Source organism: Somniosus microcephalus, chromosome 4 (assembly GCF_052327205.1).
Source record: "Somniosus microcephalus isolate GS21.2 chromosome 4, FLI_Smic_1.0, whole genome shotgun sequence".
NCBI lineage: Eukaryota > Metazoa > Chordata > Chondrichthyes > Squaliformes > Somniosidae > Somniosus > Somniosus microcephalus.
In genome coordinates this window covers 211,709,822-211,726,735 of record NC_140990.1, presented here as the reverse complement: position 1 = coordinate 211,726,735, position 16,914 = coordinate 211,709,822, and the positions used below count along the sequence as shown (strand labels likewise).

Below are 16,914 nucleotides of genomic sequence, written 5' to 3'. Positions count from 1 at the left end.
ATTTCTCTACATTGCTTTCATCATAACGATGCTGTCGTTTCCCAGGCTTGCCGTGAAGCGGTTGTGTTGGTGGCAGTTCTGCTCCTCGCTCTGCCGCACACCCAGAGTTTCCCAAACTGCTGTCGCCGGAGGAAGTGCTCCTGCAAACTTTACCAACTCCTGCACGGCGCAGGGAACCACGCCGCTGGCATTTTAACGCTGGGGAAACGCGGGTCGGAGCTCGCGGGGCCCTTCTCGTCAACGGATCGTCGGTTGCTGATAGCGTCCAGGGGAGAAGACGAGGATGACATGAGCAGAGAGCTCGGCGATCCCGAGCCCGTCCCTTGGCCGGGTCCAGCGAGCGTCCCGGAGTCCAGTCTCCAGAAGGTGCTGTCTCTCTGCAGCAGGCTCTTCGATCACTTCCTGAGGTGTTTAGCATTAGGAATAGCAGAAGGTTTTCAACAGAGTGATTGTGATTATTATGCAAAGCTATGTGTTGGTCTGACAAGCGGTACTTAGTGCAGGGTAGTTAGTGTTAGCGCGCCACATCCATAGGACAGAACTTCTGTTGTTTACTGTTTCCTTACGTGTTTGTAACATCTTGAGTATCATTGTCCGACACTTGAGATAGGGCATCTTTGTATTATGTGGTTATCTTGTGCTCGCCCTCAGCTTTCTCAGTCTCCCCAGAGATTTTCAGAAATCCAGCTGCGATTTTTCAATGTAAACGTTCCACCGATCTTTGCGATGATGTACTGTGTTATTGTTCAGAACTTCAACGATTAAAGGCACTAGTATTAGTTGGAAAATATTAGTTGATTCTTTCCATTTTGTTAAGTGGTGCGGTTGAAGTGCGCAGTGACGGGAGTGGATCCCAACCGTATAAAATACAAATATCTGTCCTTTTGGGAATTTTTTTTCTTTTGCCTACTATCGCACTATGTAATAATGCAAATCATCTTGAAATGAGCGCAGTGAAAGAACGACACACGCCTCTCTCTGCCCAAACAAAATATAAAAACACCCCATTAACTATCTAACTCTTGGGTTCACTTTTTACATTATACACAGCAGACTAACAATCGAGTAGATGCTAGCTCGGTAGTGTGGCAGGCGCAGTAAGGAAACAGGAGGGAATCGCCGCTACTCCAACAGTAAGTACAACTAGTGAACTAATACAATAGCAAAATACTGCGGCTGCTGGAAATCCGAACTAATACGATTATCTTATTCAAATCTCTATATTGATTGAGTATAAAACCTACAATCAAGTGAAAAGTCCCCTAAAATAAGATCAGTAGCCTGTGTGTGTAAGTGCACATTTGATTTCTACGAGACTCCTAATTTATTATAAATAATAACTAGCCTTGATAGAAAGCACGTCGACAAGATCACTTTCACTCGGACAAGGTCAATTTACTTCTAATGCACAGGTGGAAAGTGCCAGACAGTTAATAAATAGACGGTGTTTTCAGCAGTTTGATGGGACAATTTGCGTATTATGATGCCGAGATATGATGGTCCTTTATATAGCTGACAACTGACATGGCACAATCAGTGGATGTGTTCTCTTTGCTCAAAAGACAACCTTTTTGCTGGTAAAAGTACTATTATAGGTGACACTGCTCTGTATCGTAGAATGATACAGCACTGAAGGAGGCCATTCGGCCCATCGTGCCTGTGCCGGCTCTTTGAAAGAGCTATCCCATTAGTCCCACTGTTTTTTCCCCATATCCCTGCATTTTTTTTCTTTTCAAGTATATATCCAATTTCCTTTTGAAAGTTACTATTAATTCTTCCACCACCCTTTCAGACAGTGTATTCCAGATCACAACAACTGCCTGCATTAAAAGAATCTCCCCATTTCGCCTCTGGTTCTTTTGCCAATTACTTTAAATCTGTGCCCTCTAGTTACCGATCCGCCTGCCAGTGGACGCAGTTTCTCTTTACTCGTTCAAAACCCTTCATCATTTTCTACATCTCTATTAAATCTCCCCTTAACTTTCTCTGCACTACGGAGAATCCCACATTCTCTAGTCTCTCTACATAACTGAAGTCCCTTGTCTCTGGTCTTACTCTGGTAAATCTCCTCCACACCCCCTCTCTAAGGCCTTGACATCCATGCTCCACAATACTTAATTAAGGGTCACTTTCACATTGCAACTCCTTGTTTTAAGGATGCAGTGTGTGTGAAGACGCTTTTACCATATTCCAGTGCCACCCACTCCAATCAGTGGGTCAGATTGCCATGGGCTGGAGCTTGGACATCCCTGGTCTATATTATCCTTCTTTGTAAGTGCGTACTCCCACAAATTTGCTGGTGGTTTAACTTCCATTGTGACCTGCAGGTACCTTTTAGTTTATATATATATATATATATATATTTAAAATATATGTTTGTATCTATATATAAATGCATTGTACATCTGTACATTGCCAGCAACCAAGCAGAAGGCTGGAAATCAACTGATGGCATATCTCAACTGTCATTGGTCCCTGTATTAATTACATTGTTAGCAGACAGTTAAACAACAATGTGCATTTTATAGCTCCTTTAAGAAAAGAAAGACTTGCATTTCTATAGCGCCTTTCATGACCACCAGACGTCTCAAAGTGCTTTACAGCCAATTAAGTACTTTTGAAGTGGAGTCACTGTTGTAATGTAGGAAACGCGGCAGCCAATTTGCGCACAGCAAGCTCCCACAAACAGCAATGTGATAATGACCAGATAATCTGTTTTTGTTATGTTGGTTGAGGGATAACTATTGGCCAGGACACCGGGGATAACTCCCCTGCTCTTCTTCGAAATAGTGCCATGGGACCTTTAACGTCCAACTGAGAGAGCAGACGGGGCCTCGGTTTAACGTCTCATCCGAAAGACGGCACCTCCGACAATGCAGCACTCCCTCAGCACTGCACTGGAGTGTCAGCCTAGCTTTTTGTGCTCAAAGTCCCTGGAGTGGGGCTTGAACCCACAACGTTTAACGTAGTAAAACGTCCCAAGGCACTTCACAGGAGCATAATCAGACAAAAAAAATTGAGACCAAGCTAAAGGAGACAGTAGGACAAATGACCAAAAGCTTGGAAAACAGGTCGGCTATAAGGAGCATCTTAAAGGAGAAGAGGCAGAGAGGTTCAGGCGGGAAATACAGAGCTTAGGGCCTAGACAGCTGACGGCACGGCCGGCAATGGTGGAGCAAAGCAAATCGGGGATGTACAAGAGGCCAGAGTTGGAGGAATGTAACGTTCACAGAGCGTTGTAGGGATAGAGGAAGTTACAGAGATAGGGAGGGGTGAGGTCATGGGGGGATTTTAACAGAAGGATGAAGCAGGGGCAGTCAGGCGATGTTACGGGAGAGGAAGTAGGGGGTCTTACTGATGGTGAGAATATGGGGTTGGAAGCTTAGCTCAGGGTCACATAGGATACTGGTGTTGTGAACAGTCTGGTTCTGCCAATGGCTGGGGAGTGGAGTTTGTGGCGGGGACTGAAGACAATGGCTTCAGTCTTCTGAGTATTTAATTGGAGGAAATTTCTGCTCATCCAGTACTGGATGTCAGTTAAGCAGGCTGACAACAGGTGCAGTGGAGGGGTTGATAAAGGTGGTGGTGAGGTAGAGCTGGGTGTCGTCAGGGTGGTATCTAACGTGTTTTCAGAGGATATTGTCGAGGGGCAGCGTGTAGGTGAGAATTAGAAGGGAGCCATGGATAGAAGCTTGGGAACTCCAGAGGTAACAGCATGGGAGCGGGAAGAGAAGCCATTGCAGGAGATTCACTAGCTACAACTGGATAGATAAGAATGCAACCAGACGTGGCCTTGATTTGCATTCGTAATTTCATCTTCTATTATCAACCACTGAAATAAGACTAACTGGCGAATAATTGCCAGGCTTATCCCTGCCTCATAGAGTCATAGAGTTTTACAGCACAGAAAGAGGCCCTTCGGCCCATCGTGTCTGCGCCGCCCATCCATCCCTGTCCAGTCTAATCCCATTTTCCAGCATTTGGTCCATAGCCTTGTATGCAATGGCATTTCAAGTGCTCATCCAAATGCTTCTTGAATGTTGTGAGGGTTCCTGCCTCTACCACCCTTTCAGGCATTGAGTTCCACATTCCAACCACCCTCTGGGTGAAAAAGTTCCTCCTCAAATCCCCTCTAAATCTCCTGCCCCTTACCCTGAATCTATGCCCCCTTGTTATTGACCCCCCTACTAAGGGGAAAAGTTCCTCTTTATCTACCTTATCTATGCCCCTCATCATTTTGTACACCTCAATCAGGTCCCCCCTCAGCCTTCTTTGCTCCAAGGAAAACAACGCCAGCCTGTCCAGCCTCTCTTCATAGCTGAGGCGCTCCATCCCAGGTAACATCCTGGTGAATCTTCTCTGCACCCTCTCCAAAGCAATCACATCCTTCCTATAGTGAGGCGACCAGAACTGCACACAGTACTCCAGCTGTGGCCTCACCAGCGTTTTGTACAGCTCCATCATAACCTCCCTGCTCTTATATTCTATGCCTCGGCTAATGAAGGCAAGTATCCCATATGCCTTTTTAACCACCTTACCTACCTGTTCCGCTGCCTTCAGGGATCTATGTACATGTACACCAAGGTCCCTCTGACCCTCTGTACTTCCTAGGGTCCTACCACTCATTGTGTATTCCCTTGCCTTACTTGTCCGTCCAAAATGCATCACCTCGCACTTTTCAGGGTTAAATTCCATTTGCCACTTTTCCGCCCATCTGACCAACCCGTTTATATCGTCCTGTAGCCTGAGGCTTTCCTCCTCACAATTTACCACCCCACCAATTTTCGTGTCATCTGCGAACTTACTGATCATACCTTTTACATTCTCATCCAAATCATTTATGTAGATCACAAACAACAAGGGACCCAGCACCGATCCCTGAGGTACCCCACTGGACACAGGCTTCCAGTCACAAAAGCAACCTTCGACCATCACCCTCTGCCTCCTGCCACTCAGCCAGTTTAGGATCCAACGCGCCAAGGCACCCTGGATCCCATGGGCTCTTACCTTCTTGACCAGTCTCCTATGCGGGACTTTGTCAAAAGCTTTACTGAAGTCCATGTAAACCACATCCACAGCATTTCCCTCATCCACCCCCCTAGTCACCCCCTCGAAAAATTCAATCAGATTTGTCAGACATGATTTACCCTTGACAAAGCCATGCTGACTATCCCCGATTAATCCTTGCCTCTCCAAGTGGAGACTAATTTTGTCCCTCAGAATTTTTTCCAATAATTTCCCTACCACAGATGTTAGGCTCACTGGCCTGTAATTCCCTGGTTTATCCCTGCTACCCTTCTTGAATAATGGTACTACGTTAGCTGTTCTCCAGTCCTCTGGTACATCCCCTGTGGCCAGAGAGGTTCTGAAAATTTGTGTCAGAGCCCCTGCAATCTCCTCCTTTGCCTCCCACAGCAGCCTGGGATACATCTCGTCCGGGCCTGGGGATTTATCCACTTTTTGGCCTGCTAAAACCGCTAGCACCTCCTCCCTCTCGATGCTAATATGTTCAAGTATGTCACAGCCCCCTTGCCCGATTTCTATGTCTGCATCGTCTTTCTCCATAGTGAACACAGAGGCAAAAAATTCATTTAAAACCCCGCCTACATCATCTGGCTCTACACACAGATTGCCACTTTGGTCCCTAATGGGCCCTACCCTTTCCCTGGTTATCCTCTTGCCCTTAATATACTTATAAAACATCTTAGGATTTTCCTTTATTTTGCTCGCCAGTGTTATTTCATGGCCCCTCCTCGCCCTCCTAATTTCTTTTTTAAGTATGCCCCTGCATTTTTTATACTCCTCTAGGGCTTCTTCCGTCTTTAGTCTTTTGTAACTTCCAAAAGCCCCCCTTTTATTTCTAATGCATTTTTGTATATCCCTTGTCATCCAAGGTTCCCTTTGCTTGTTGGTCCCACCCTTGACCTTTACAGGAACATGTTGGCATTGTACTCTCTCTATTTCCCTTCTGAAAGTCTCCCACTGTTTTGATGCGGATTTTCCTATAAGTAGCTGCTCCCAGTCCAATTTGGCCAGATCCTGCCTTATCATATTAAAATCGGCCTTCCCCCAATTTAGAACCCTTATTTCCGGGCCGTCTTTGTCTTTTTCCATGACCACCTTAAATCTCACCGAATTGTGGTCACTGTCGCCAAAATGCTCTCCTACTGACACTTCCACCACTTGCCCGGCTACATTCCCCAGAATTAGGTCCAGTACCGCCCCCTCTCTTGTAGGACTTTCTACATGTTGGCTCAAAAAGCTCTCCTGGATGCACTTTAAGAATTCTGCACCCTCTAAGCCTTTCACACTCTGACTATCCCAATTTATATTGGGGAAGTTGAAATCCCCCACGATTATTACCCTATTATTTTTGCACTTTTCTGAGATTTGCCTACATATCTGTTCCTCTATCTCCCCCTGACTGTTTGGGGGCCTGTAGTACACTCCCAGCAAAGTGCTTGCCCCCTTTTTGTTTTTAAGTTCTACCCATATGGCCTCATTAGAGGAACCCGCTAATATATCATCCCTCCTTACAGCAGTAATTGACTCCTTAATTAATATTGCAACACCCCCTCCCCTTTTACACCCCCCTCTGTCTCGCCTGAAGATTCTATACCCCGGAATATTGAGCTGCCAGTCCTGACCCTCCCTCAACCATGTCTCCGTGATAGCAACAATATCGTACTCCCATGTGTTCAACAACAACTTCAGTTCATCCACCTTATTTGCAAGACTCCTTGCATTAAAATAAATGCCTTCCAGCCCTGCCATATTCTCTTTTGCCTTCACATATTTGCTTTGCCTTCCCAGCTGACTTGTTTTTCCCTCTGTATTTGGCTGTAAATCACCCCCTACTATAGCTCCACTCTGTACCCCATCCCCCTGCCAAGTTAGTTTAAACCCCCCCCAGCAGTGCTAGCAAACCTCCCCGCAAGGATATTGGTTCCCCTCTGGTTCAGGTGTAAACCGTCCGACTTGTACAAGTCCCACCTTTCCCAGAAGCAGACCCAGTGATCCAGGAAACTAAAGCCCTCCCCCCTGCACCATCCCTTTAGCCACGCATTCATCTGTTCTATCTTCCTATTCCTATACTTACTAGCACGTGGCACCAGGAGTAATCCAGAGATTACAACCCTTGAGGTCCTGCTCTTTAATCCTTCACCTAGCTCCCTAAATTCTTGCTGCAGGACCTCATCCCTCTTTTTACCTATGTCGTTGGTACCAATGTGGACCACGACCACTGGCTGTTCACCTTCCCCCTCCAGAATGCCCTGCAGCCGCTCAGTGACATCCTTGACCCTGGCACCAGGGAGGCAACAAACCATCCTGGATTCACGTCTACGGCCACAGAAACGCCTATCTGTTCCCCTTACTATAGAATCCCCTATCACTATTGCTCTCCCACTCTTTTTCCCCCCTTCCTGGGCAGCAGGAGCACCGCCAGTGCCAGGAAATTGGCTGCCGCTGCCTTCCCCTGGTGAGTCATCCCCCTCAACAGTATCCAAAGCGGTATACTTGTTTGAAAGGGGGATGTCCGCAGGGGTTCCCTGCACTACCTGCCTGCCTTTGTTGCTCCGCCTGATGGTCACCCCCTGTGCTGCCCTACCCTGAGGCGTGAACAACTCGCTAAACGTGCTATCCACGAGCCTCTCAGCATCGCGTATGCTCCAAAATTCATCCACCCGCAGCTCGAGCGCCACAATGCGGTCTACAAGTAGCTGCAGCTGGATGCATTTCCCGCACACATGGTCGCCAGGGACACTGGCAGCGTCCCTGATTTCCCACATAGAGCAGGAGGAGCAGAACACGGGTCTGAGCTCTCCTGCCATGACTTACTCCTTTAATTAATCTAAAAATTTATTCAATACCCCAGTTACAGGTATACTCTAGGGCGCTTTATTTACCAACTGTCCTCACCACAACAGAGCCCCTAGAAATTTAACACCACAGAATTCAAGCTTGTAATGAAAAGAGAGAAATACTCACCAACCAATCACTTACCTGCTCCCTGGTGACGTCACACCCCGATTACTTTTTACCTCCCTGCAACTACCGAGCTCGCAGACTGGAGTTTGGTAGGCCTCTCCTGGCCTCGCCGCCGCCGCCGAGTCTCCCACAGGTCCCGCCTCTCGCTGCCTGCCGCCGCTGCTCTGAGGCCTCTCCTGGCCCCGCTGCCGCTTTTGTACCTCGCCGCCGCCGAGTCTCCCACAGGTCCCGCCTCTCGCTGCCTGCCGCCGCTGCTCTGAGGCCTCTCCTGGCCTCGCTGCCGCTTTTGTACCTCGCCGCCGCCGAGTCTCCCGCAGGTCCCGCCTCTCGCTGCCTCCCTCCTTTATGAAGAGGGAAGCTTTACCCCTCCCTCTGCCATATCAGTTTAAACCCTACCCCACAGTTCCCCATGAGGATATTGGCCTCAGGTCTGGTCAGGTGTAGGCTGTCCTATTGTTACAGATTGCTCTTGCCCCAAAATTGGTCCCAATGCTTCAGGAATCTGAATCCTCGTCTCCTACACAATCCTTATAGTCATAGATTTACACCCCCTAAATTTGGCTGTTCCTGTACTGGCCAGTAAAGTAGTAATCCTGAGATTACTGCCTTTGAGCTCCTTCTTAATCTATGCCCTGAATCCTTGGAACACTCTTTGCAGGATCTGAATCCCATTCTTCCCTACGTTGTTGGTTCTGACATGAACTACAGCATCCAATTGATTCCCTCTCCCTTTCCAAGAGTTGTTGCACCATAATTGTACCATTATGTCCTTTCCCCTGGCAACTGGGAAGCAGTATTGGAATCACGGACTCTGATTACATGAAATGACCACCCTGTACCTGCACTGATGTGATATTAAGCCAAGTACGAGTGAAAATAATCAACATGGATAATTTGTAAAGATAAAGACCTAGAAATTGGTCTTTGTAGCGCCCGTTTTTTGGACACTGCGCCAGACCCCAACATGGTGGGCAGGAAGCAAGCGTAAATTCTAGTTGGAAGTGCTTCGCCCGCCATTGTGGGTAAGGACAAACATCCTTTACCCACACCTGAAACAAGGCTCGATGGGTGGTGACATTTCGTGGGCCACAGAAGTCAGTTTGTGACAGAAAAAATCATTCTTACAAAAAGAACTTGTGTTCCAATGCAATGTTTGTTTAATTTGTTCTTGAGATGTGGGGGGCCACTGGCAAGGCAGTATTTGTTACCCATCCCCAGGCGGCCAGAGGGTATTAAGAGTCAACCACATATTGTGCAATTGTAGGCCAGACTGGGCAGGAATGGTAGATTCCTTTCCCAAAGGATATCAATGAAACCAGCTTCCAACAGCTTTCACGGTCATTTTCTGATGATAGCTGAGATTTTTTGGATTGAATTTCACAAACTGCCATGGTGGGATTCTGAATTCATGGGCCTAGAATTCGGGCCGCATGTGCCCATTTTTCAGGTTCTACACGGCTCCAAATGGCAAGAAGGAAGCGTGTGCACACTCTGATCAGAAGTGTGGCATCCCCCATATTTGCTAAGGATAAATAAGAGGCGTCCGTTACCCACGCCTGAAGCAGGCATTAGGTCTTTGCATATGCAGATAAGGGGCTTAATGCATGTTTGATGCCCCCTTCTATAAGTTTGGTTTGCCCAGAGGCAGCCCCCGCCCGAGTCATCGGCACTCTGGGAAACCAAGAGTAGGGATCGCCGACAACAAAGAAGGTAAGTAACTTACCTGAATGTGGAGTCGTGTGGAGCAGAAGTGCAGGAGCAGGACTCCACATTATCAGGACTCATTGCCACTCCCAAACTTCTGTCCCCCAATCGCCACTGCTCCCGATCTGACTCATGGTCCCGATCTCCCCTCTGCTTCCAAATCAATCCCCCCCCAACCACCAAGAGTTCTCCGACACCAACCCTGACCCAGGCCCCCATCCCGATCCCTGACCCAGGCCCCCATCCCGATCCCTGACCCAGGCCGCCATCCCGATCCCTGACCCAGGCCCCCATCCCGATCCAACCCAGGCCCCCATCCCAATCCCTGACCCAGGCCCCCATCCCAATCCCTGACCCAGGCCCCCATCCCGATCCCCGACCCAGGCTCCCATCCCGATCCCTGACCCAGGCCGCCATCCCGATCCCTGACCCAAGCCCCCATCCCAATCCCTGACCCAGGCCCCCATCCCGATCCAGGCCCCCATCCCAATCCCTGACCCAGGCTGCCATCCCGATCCCCGACCCAGGCCCCCATCCCAATCCCTGACCCAGTCTCCCACCCCGATCCCTGACCCAGGCTGCCATCCTGTTCGTTGACCCAGGCCCCCATCCCGATCCCTGACCCAGGCCCCATCCCATTCGTTGACCCAGGTCGCCATCCCAAACCCTGACCCAGTCTCCCATCCCGATCCCTGATCCAGGCCCCATCCCATTCGTTGACCCAGGCCCCCATCCCGATCCCTGATCCAGGCCCCATCCCGATCCCTGATCCAGGCCCCATCCCGATCCCTGACCCAGGCCTCAATCCCGATCCCTGACCCAGGCCCCATTCCATTCGTTGACCCAGGTCGCCATCCCAATCCCTGACCCAGTCTCCCATCCCGATCCCTGACCCAGGCCCCATTCCATTCGTTGACCCAGGTCGCCATCCCAATCCCTGACCCAGTCTCCCATCCCGATCCCTGACCCAGGCCCCATTCCATTCGTTGACCCAGGCCTCAAACCTGATCCCTGACCCAGGCCGCATCCCGATCCCCGACCCCAGACCCAGGTCGCCATCCCGACCCCCGACCCAGGCCGCCATCCCGACCCCTGACCCAGGCTGCCATCCCGACCCCTGACCCAGGCCCCCATCCCGTTCATTGACCCAGGTCGCCATCCCGACCCGACCCCCATCCCGTTCGTTGACCCAGGCCCCCATCCTGATCCCCGACACAGACTGCCATCCCAATCCCTGACCCAGGCCCCCATCCCCATCCACGACCCAGGCCCCGATCCCCAATACTTACCTAAGGACTCAAACTTGGACTCCTCTTCACCGGCAGACTCTTTACGCTTCGTTAACATTGAAATGAGGCCTGAGGCCCAATATATTGAGAGCCTTGGGCCTTACCATTCAGGCATGTGGGAGGTGGGGGGAGCGAGAATTTGCTCTCTGCCCCATGTGCCCAAAAATGGTTGTGGCCCAATTTCTAGGCCAAAGACTGAACTGTGCTAATTGTAATTTCACAGAGTTAAAGGCTAGCATTCTGCAAACCAAAGGACTTGCAAATAACATGCACATAGAATTTTTTTGCCTAGTTTATTTTTCCCCTCCACATCTCTCCTGGAGGTGTTGACTCCTTTCTGAGGCATGGTTTCCTAGGCCCCTGGCACCTCACCCATTATATGTGTGCAAGCCTTGATGGGGAGTGTTGGAGGGCTATTTCACTGCAGAGGTGCTATAGTGAAGCCTGCTGCTGCTTTTACCCAATTGCCACATGTGCACACTTGCACCTGGGCTGTTGGATAGTAGAAAAAATAAGTCAGAGTTTCAACTCCTGATTGCTATCCCGTGACATCTGCTGCAGAAAGTGTGTGTGTCTGTGGTCAAGATCAAGCACAGCTGTGATGCCCACGGCAGTTGAGTAGTCTGCCGACACTGTTAATGTTCACACATGATATTTAGCCATTTGGAACAGTCAGGGAGCTAGATCTTCCTGCACTTTACCTCCCATTTTCAGGTGGCATCAGGGTGGGCGGGGAGGGAAATCAACCAGGGAGCCATTGTGCTGGTTTCCCAATTGTCCCTGACACTACTGTGATTTTCCTCTGCCAGTGGCAGCAGCTGCTGAATATGCCCACCCATATTTGGACAGGGGTATTGAAATGTCATATTAAATCAAGGAAATAGATCATCAGATTTATCTTCCTACACATTTACCCCACACCAATATTTTTAAGCGAGCAGAGGGAGATGTCTTAAATCGAAAGCACTGCTTTGACCAAGGCAATCAATTGCAGAACTTGTTTGTCTTCAGCCAGCACCATCAGCTACGATACACTGCAGCATGCTTTGCTTTGCTTCCCTTCCCCCTCCCCACTTGAGGCGAACGCCCCACAAATTCTGTAATTGGCTGCTGCGCTTCCTACATTACAACAGTGACAACACCTCAAAAGTACTTCATTGGCTGTAAAGTGCTTTGGGATATCCTGAGGCTATGAAAGGCACTATATAAATGCAAGATCTTCTTCTGCCTGCGCTGTATATGTAAAATGCCTTGCCTGCCACCCCCCCCCCCGCCACCCACCTTCCAGGAAATGCGCTGCGTTCAGGGGAGTAGACAGGGTCTGGGCGGAATTTCTTCGCCATCAAAGATCCGCCGCTATTCCAACAGAAGAGAAAAATCCACCCCAGTGCCTTCGCGGATGGGTGAAATTAGAAAAAAAATTAAGATAGCATGGACCTGTGGACCTAGTAAAAGGCACTTGGTCCATCACTCTCATTCACTTCCAAGGACCTTGTATAATTTACATAGGAACAGGTGTAGGCCATTCAGCCCCTGGAGCCTGTTCCACCATTCAACTAGATCATGGCTGATCTGCACCTCAACTCCATTTAGCCGCCTTTGGCCCATGTCTCTTGATACCTTTACCCAACAAAAATCTACCGGTCTCAAGTCTTGGAAATTTCAATTGACCTAGCATCCACAGATTTTTGGGGAGCGAGTTCCAGATTTCCACTACCTTTTGTGTGAACAAGGATAAAATAGAATTTGAAACCACGCGTGCACAACGCAGTGATCTACCAGTTCATTGGCTTAACGTCACGTCCAGCTGGTCTCCTTGTTCTATCACGGACTCACCCAATGAATCTATTGAGGAAGGATGCTGAAAAGTTTCTCCTGCCAGCTCCCAAAGTTAAATCAAATAAAACTCCAGAATATTTAAATATCCTTACATCCTGTATCTTTAATCCCTGACCAATTGCTGCTCTTGCATGGCATTTTCACAGGATCTGCCGATCAAGAACTATCATGGTCCACAAAGTGTTCAAACATATATCTAAATTTATCTTTCTAGCAGTCAACTTAATTTCCAGCCAACTATTTTAGCTGGGGTTCTATTTTAAATATACACTAATCTGTGAGGTAAAACAATCCTTTAAAATCACAAGTTTTGCTTGAGACTTGCTAATTTTATACCCTTTTCTTTCCTTGATTCTGCACTCACATTAAATTATCTGGTTGATGACACTACCATGCAACCCAGTACTCAGTTCATGCTCACCAAGTTTACTTGTGCATCAGTTAGGTCGTCATAGCAAACAATAACTGGATTTTCTTTTAAAACGCATTATTGCTCTACTGTTGAAAGTTGTGCATAAGACATAATTGAAGCTGATTTTCAAGTAAAGAATTTTCATCTTTTAGATAAGTACTCTTTGTGTATCACTCAAAAGCAAGCCAAGTTCACTAGCAATGTTTTACAACTGCTCATTTTGTACACTTTGGGACAATTATATGGAGATCTTAATGCATTTAGAAAAAAATGATCCCATTATTTGGTTAGAGGCACTAGAGAGATATACTAATGTTAACATTCTCAATATTAAGCATGATTTTGCATTTAAAAATTGGCAAAATTTCCATTTCTATACAGAGTAAAATTGGATATTTACTACACCATTTGAAATGTGCACCATGGACTTCACTAACGATCGTGCATGATATTAAGTCCCTACATGTGGATACTGCAGGATATATTTTATGCGCTTCAATGGTGCTTTGAAAAAAATATTATTAGTGTAATAAACCCCTTAAGTATTAAAAGATGTCGTCTAAAGCAGTTATGCATGTGAATTAGAAAACTTACTGCTAATGTACTACTGGGTTTATCTGATCATTTAAAACAGTAATGTGGAAAAGTGGAAACTATTTTCATGATGCAACTATTAGCTTTATTGTAAATTGTTTCACTGACAACAAATAAATACTGCACCTGTGTAACTGTTCTTGATTTTGTACAAGTAAAGCATACAGACATTAATCTATTTATAATGATTGCTGTATGATTTGCTTTGAATTCGTAGAACCATTCTACGTGCATAAAAGTCTCTGTATTCGTTGGGAAGTTCTTCCAGTGTCTTTAAGGCTCGGTCTAAAATCTGCATAGCTCTTGAGGCTGCTGTCGGGTCTTTGTTTCCATAGGTGTCTGTTTTATCATAGCAGTCTGCTGGAAGATGTTTCCAAAATACGTTCACTCCCACCCCAAACTCTTTAGCAACAGTGTTATGAAACCACAATGCTGTGAGGGAAAAGCAGTTATTCAGATGATTTATTTAGATGACCTTTACAAGGTAATTACAAAGAACAATTCATATACTGGATGTTGCAAGCATGTTAAGCCAGTGTAAATTATGAACTATGAGTCAAATTAATATTCAATATGAAACTCATTTTCAAGACAATTAAGATGGCATATCTTGGTTCTGTTATATAAAATGCAGTCGGATCCCAAATAATATTCAGTGGTCTAGATGGGTACCTGCAGTTTCAGAATGTTTTGTCACAATGCAACAAATCCAAGGCAAAGGACCTGACCAAAATGGGCACTTGCACTATCAATTAAACTTGAACGCAATTAGCTCAGCTCCAACTTCTGGCATCCCAACAAAACAAAACTTGAAATACTGTTGCTATTTGTAGCACGTTACGTCCATTCAGGTCTGGGTGCAGGATGCACATTATTACTATTTTAAAAAAATGTTTATAGCACAAAAGTGAAGGAGAGTGAAGGCCAGTCAGAAAGTGAGGTGCTGGCTGGCTGAAGAAGTAGAGGTCAGAGGAGCAGAACAGGGATGAAGCTGGAGTGGCAAGGCCATGAAGAAAGGTTCAGTCAGGGTGGGGGAAGGCCACAGAGGTGGGGTCCACTATCTTCCATGTTTGATTGGCTGCTCTGAGCTGCACCTGGAGTTAATAGTGGATGTGGTAAACTGGGGATCAGAAATGTTGGACAAACAGTAGTTCAGGCAATGATTTGGTAGGGGTGTGTGCTTTGATTCAAAGTTTAATTCTTTACATTAAGTTTCAATTTCTGCCAACACATTTCTTTTTGCAGGCAGTTCGATTCAGCGGCTTTAAAACGGGCCAGTTACTGTATAGCCAAGGCAAGATGAGATAAAGGAGGCAGGCTCATTCACGAAGCGGAGAAAACATATTTTTCGTTTGATTTAATAGGGGAGAAAGGAACATGAAGGCTTACAGATTTTTACAAAAGGAAATGTAGTAAATTAAAATTAATTTGTTAAAAAACTGTAAAGATTAACCTATTTGTTGAAGAGAATATTGTACTCAAGGAAAAATAAAATGGTGGTCAAAGATTCTGAAGAGTACCAAGTTGCCTGAATCACACCGTGATATGTTTACAATTTGGACATGCATTTGAAGTGTAGTCACTGTTGTAATATAAGAATGTAAGAAGTCACACAACACCAGGTTATAGTCCAACAGCTTTATTTGAAATCACAAGCTTTCGGAGCGCTGCTCCTTCGTCAGGTAACGAAGGAGCAGCGCTCCGAAAGCTTGTGATTTCAAATAAAGCTGTTGGACTATAACCTGGTGTTGTGTGACTTCTTACATTTGTCCACCCCAGTCCAACTCCGGCATCTCCACACCATGGGTAATATAAGAAGACGCGGCAGCCACTTTGCACACAGCAAAGAGATAAATGACCAGATAATCTATTTTTGTTTGTGTTAGTTGAGGGATAAATGCTGGCCAGGACACAAAGCAACTTCCCTGCTCTTTTGAATACTGCCATGGGATCCTTTACATCCACCCGAGAGGGCAGATGGGGCCTCAGCTTAACATCTCATCTGAAACACAGCATCTCTGACAGTGCAGCGCTCCCTCAGTACTGCAGTGAAGTGTCAGCCTAGGTTTTGTGCTCAAGTCTCTGGAGTGAGGCGAACACATGACCTTCTGACTCAGAGGCGAGAGTGCTACCACTGAGCTAAGATTGACACCTTCACTATTCGATCATTTTAACAGCATTAAGACAACTTTTTATGACCTCCGGTTATTAATATGATAAAAGAATTTACTAATATTTTGATGGCCTATTTTGAGACTAAAATCTAGTGCTGGTTTTGCACTTGCAGATTACCTGGAATGAAAAGCACGTCACCTGGATCTAACTGACATTCATAGCCTTGGGCTTTGGCAAATTGTGGATATTTTCCTAGATCAGGAGTGTCCATGTCCAAGACCTCAGACTTATCACCTGCGCAAAGTTAGAAAAAAAACTAAAGTGAAGATCATAGTACATTATAAAACTATCAGCAGAAATTAAAAGAACAATTAGCATTATTTATTTTAAGATATTTTTAAATTTTAAAATACCAATGTACATATGGATTGATTTTATATATTGTACATTTTTCTATTGAAACTGGAGACAATCCTAGAATTGTATTGATATTATTAGTGGGACATGGCATGTCATCAACGAAAACAAAAGCAGTGCGAGTGAGTGTGGGTTAGGAAACCTGTAAGGAAGAAATACATTTTTTGCCTTGGTACTCAGTGGTAGTTACTGGAACTACACCTGTGACCTTTGGATTGTTGGTATCGTGATTTTCTTCTCTTTTGTACAGCAACTGCTTTAAATAGTAATCTTATTTACATTAGTGTTCTATACTTTTAAGGAATGAGTTCACAACATGGAAAATTTCCTGTTTCTCTACCTTTCACTACCCCTTCACTTGCTATGTTCATTTCTTTAAATCACTTCAGTTGAATTAAAGAGGCAAAGTTCTGATAAACTGATGCAATGATGTCCCAGCATTGCCAATTGCATCTGCCAATAAATTGTAATACTTTGTTGAAAGTAGTTTTAAAAAATCCATGTGAAAGCCACGTCACAATAGTCACAGGACAGGACTCGGCCATTCAGTCCTTC

At 46.3% G+C, this 16,914-nt stretch overlaps 1 protein-coding gene across 3 annotated transcripts in view; it reads right to left on the bottom strand.

Moving 5' to 3' along the window:
* Positions 1 to 13,871: 13,871 nt before the first annotated feature.
* Positions 13,872 to 16,914, bottom strand: part of tyw5 (tRNA-yW synthesizing protein 5) — an 82,451-nt gene continuing 79,408 nt past the window's right edge. For all 3 annotated transcript variants that reach the window (XM_085985786.1, XM_085985785.1, XM_085985787.1), the window contains 2 exons: positions 16,120 to 16,236; positions 13,872 to 14,259 (listed from right to left, as the gene is read on the bottom strand). In XM_085985786.1, coding sequence (XP_085841912.1) covers positions 14,003 to 14,259; positions 16,120 to 16,236 — 374 coding nt within the window. In that variant the 3' untranslated portion in view covers positions 13,872 to 14,002. The remainder of the gene's footprint in view (positions 14,260 to 16,119; positions 16,237 to 16,914) is intronic.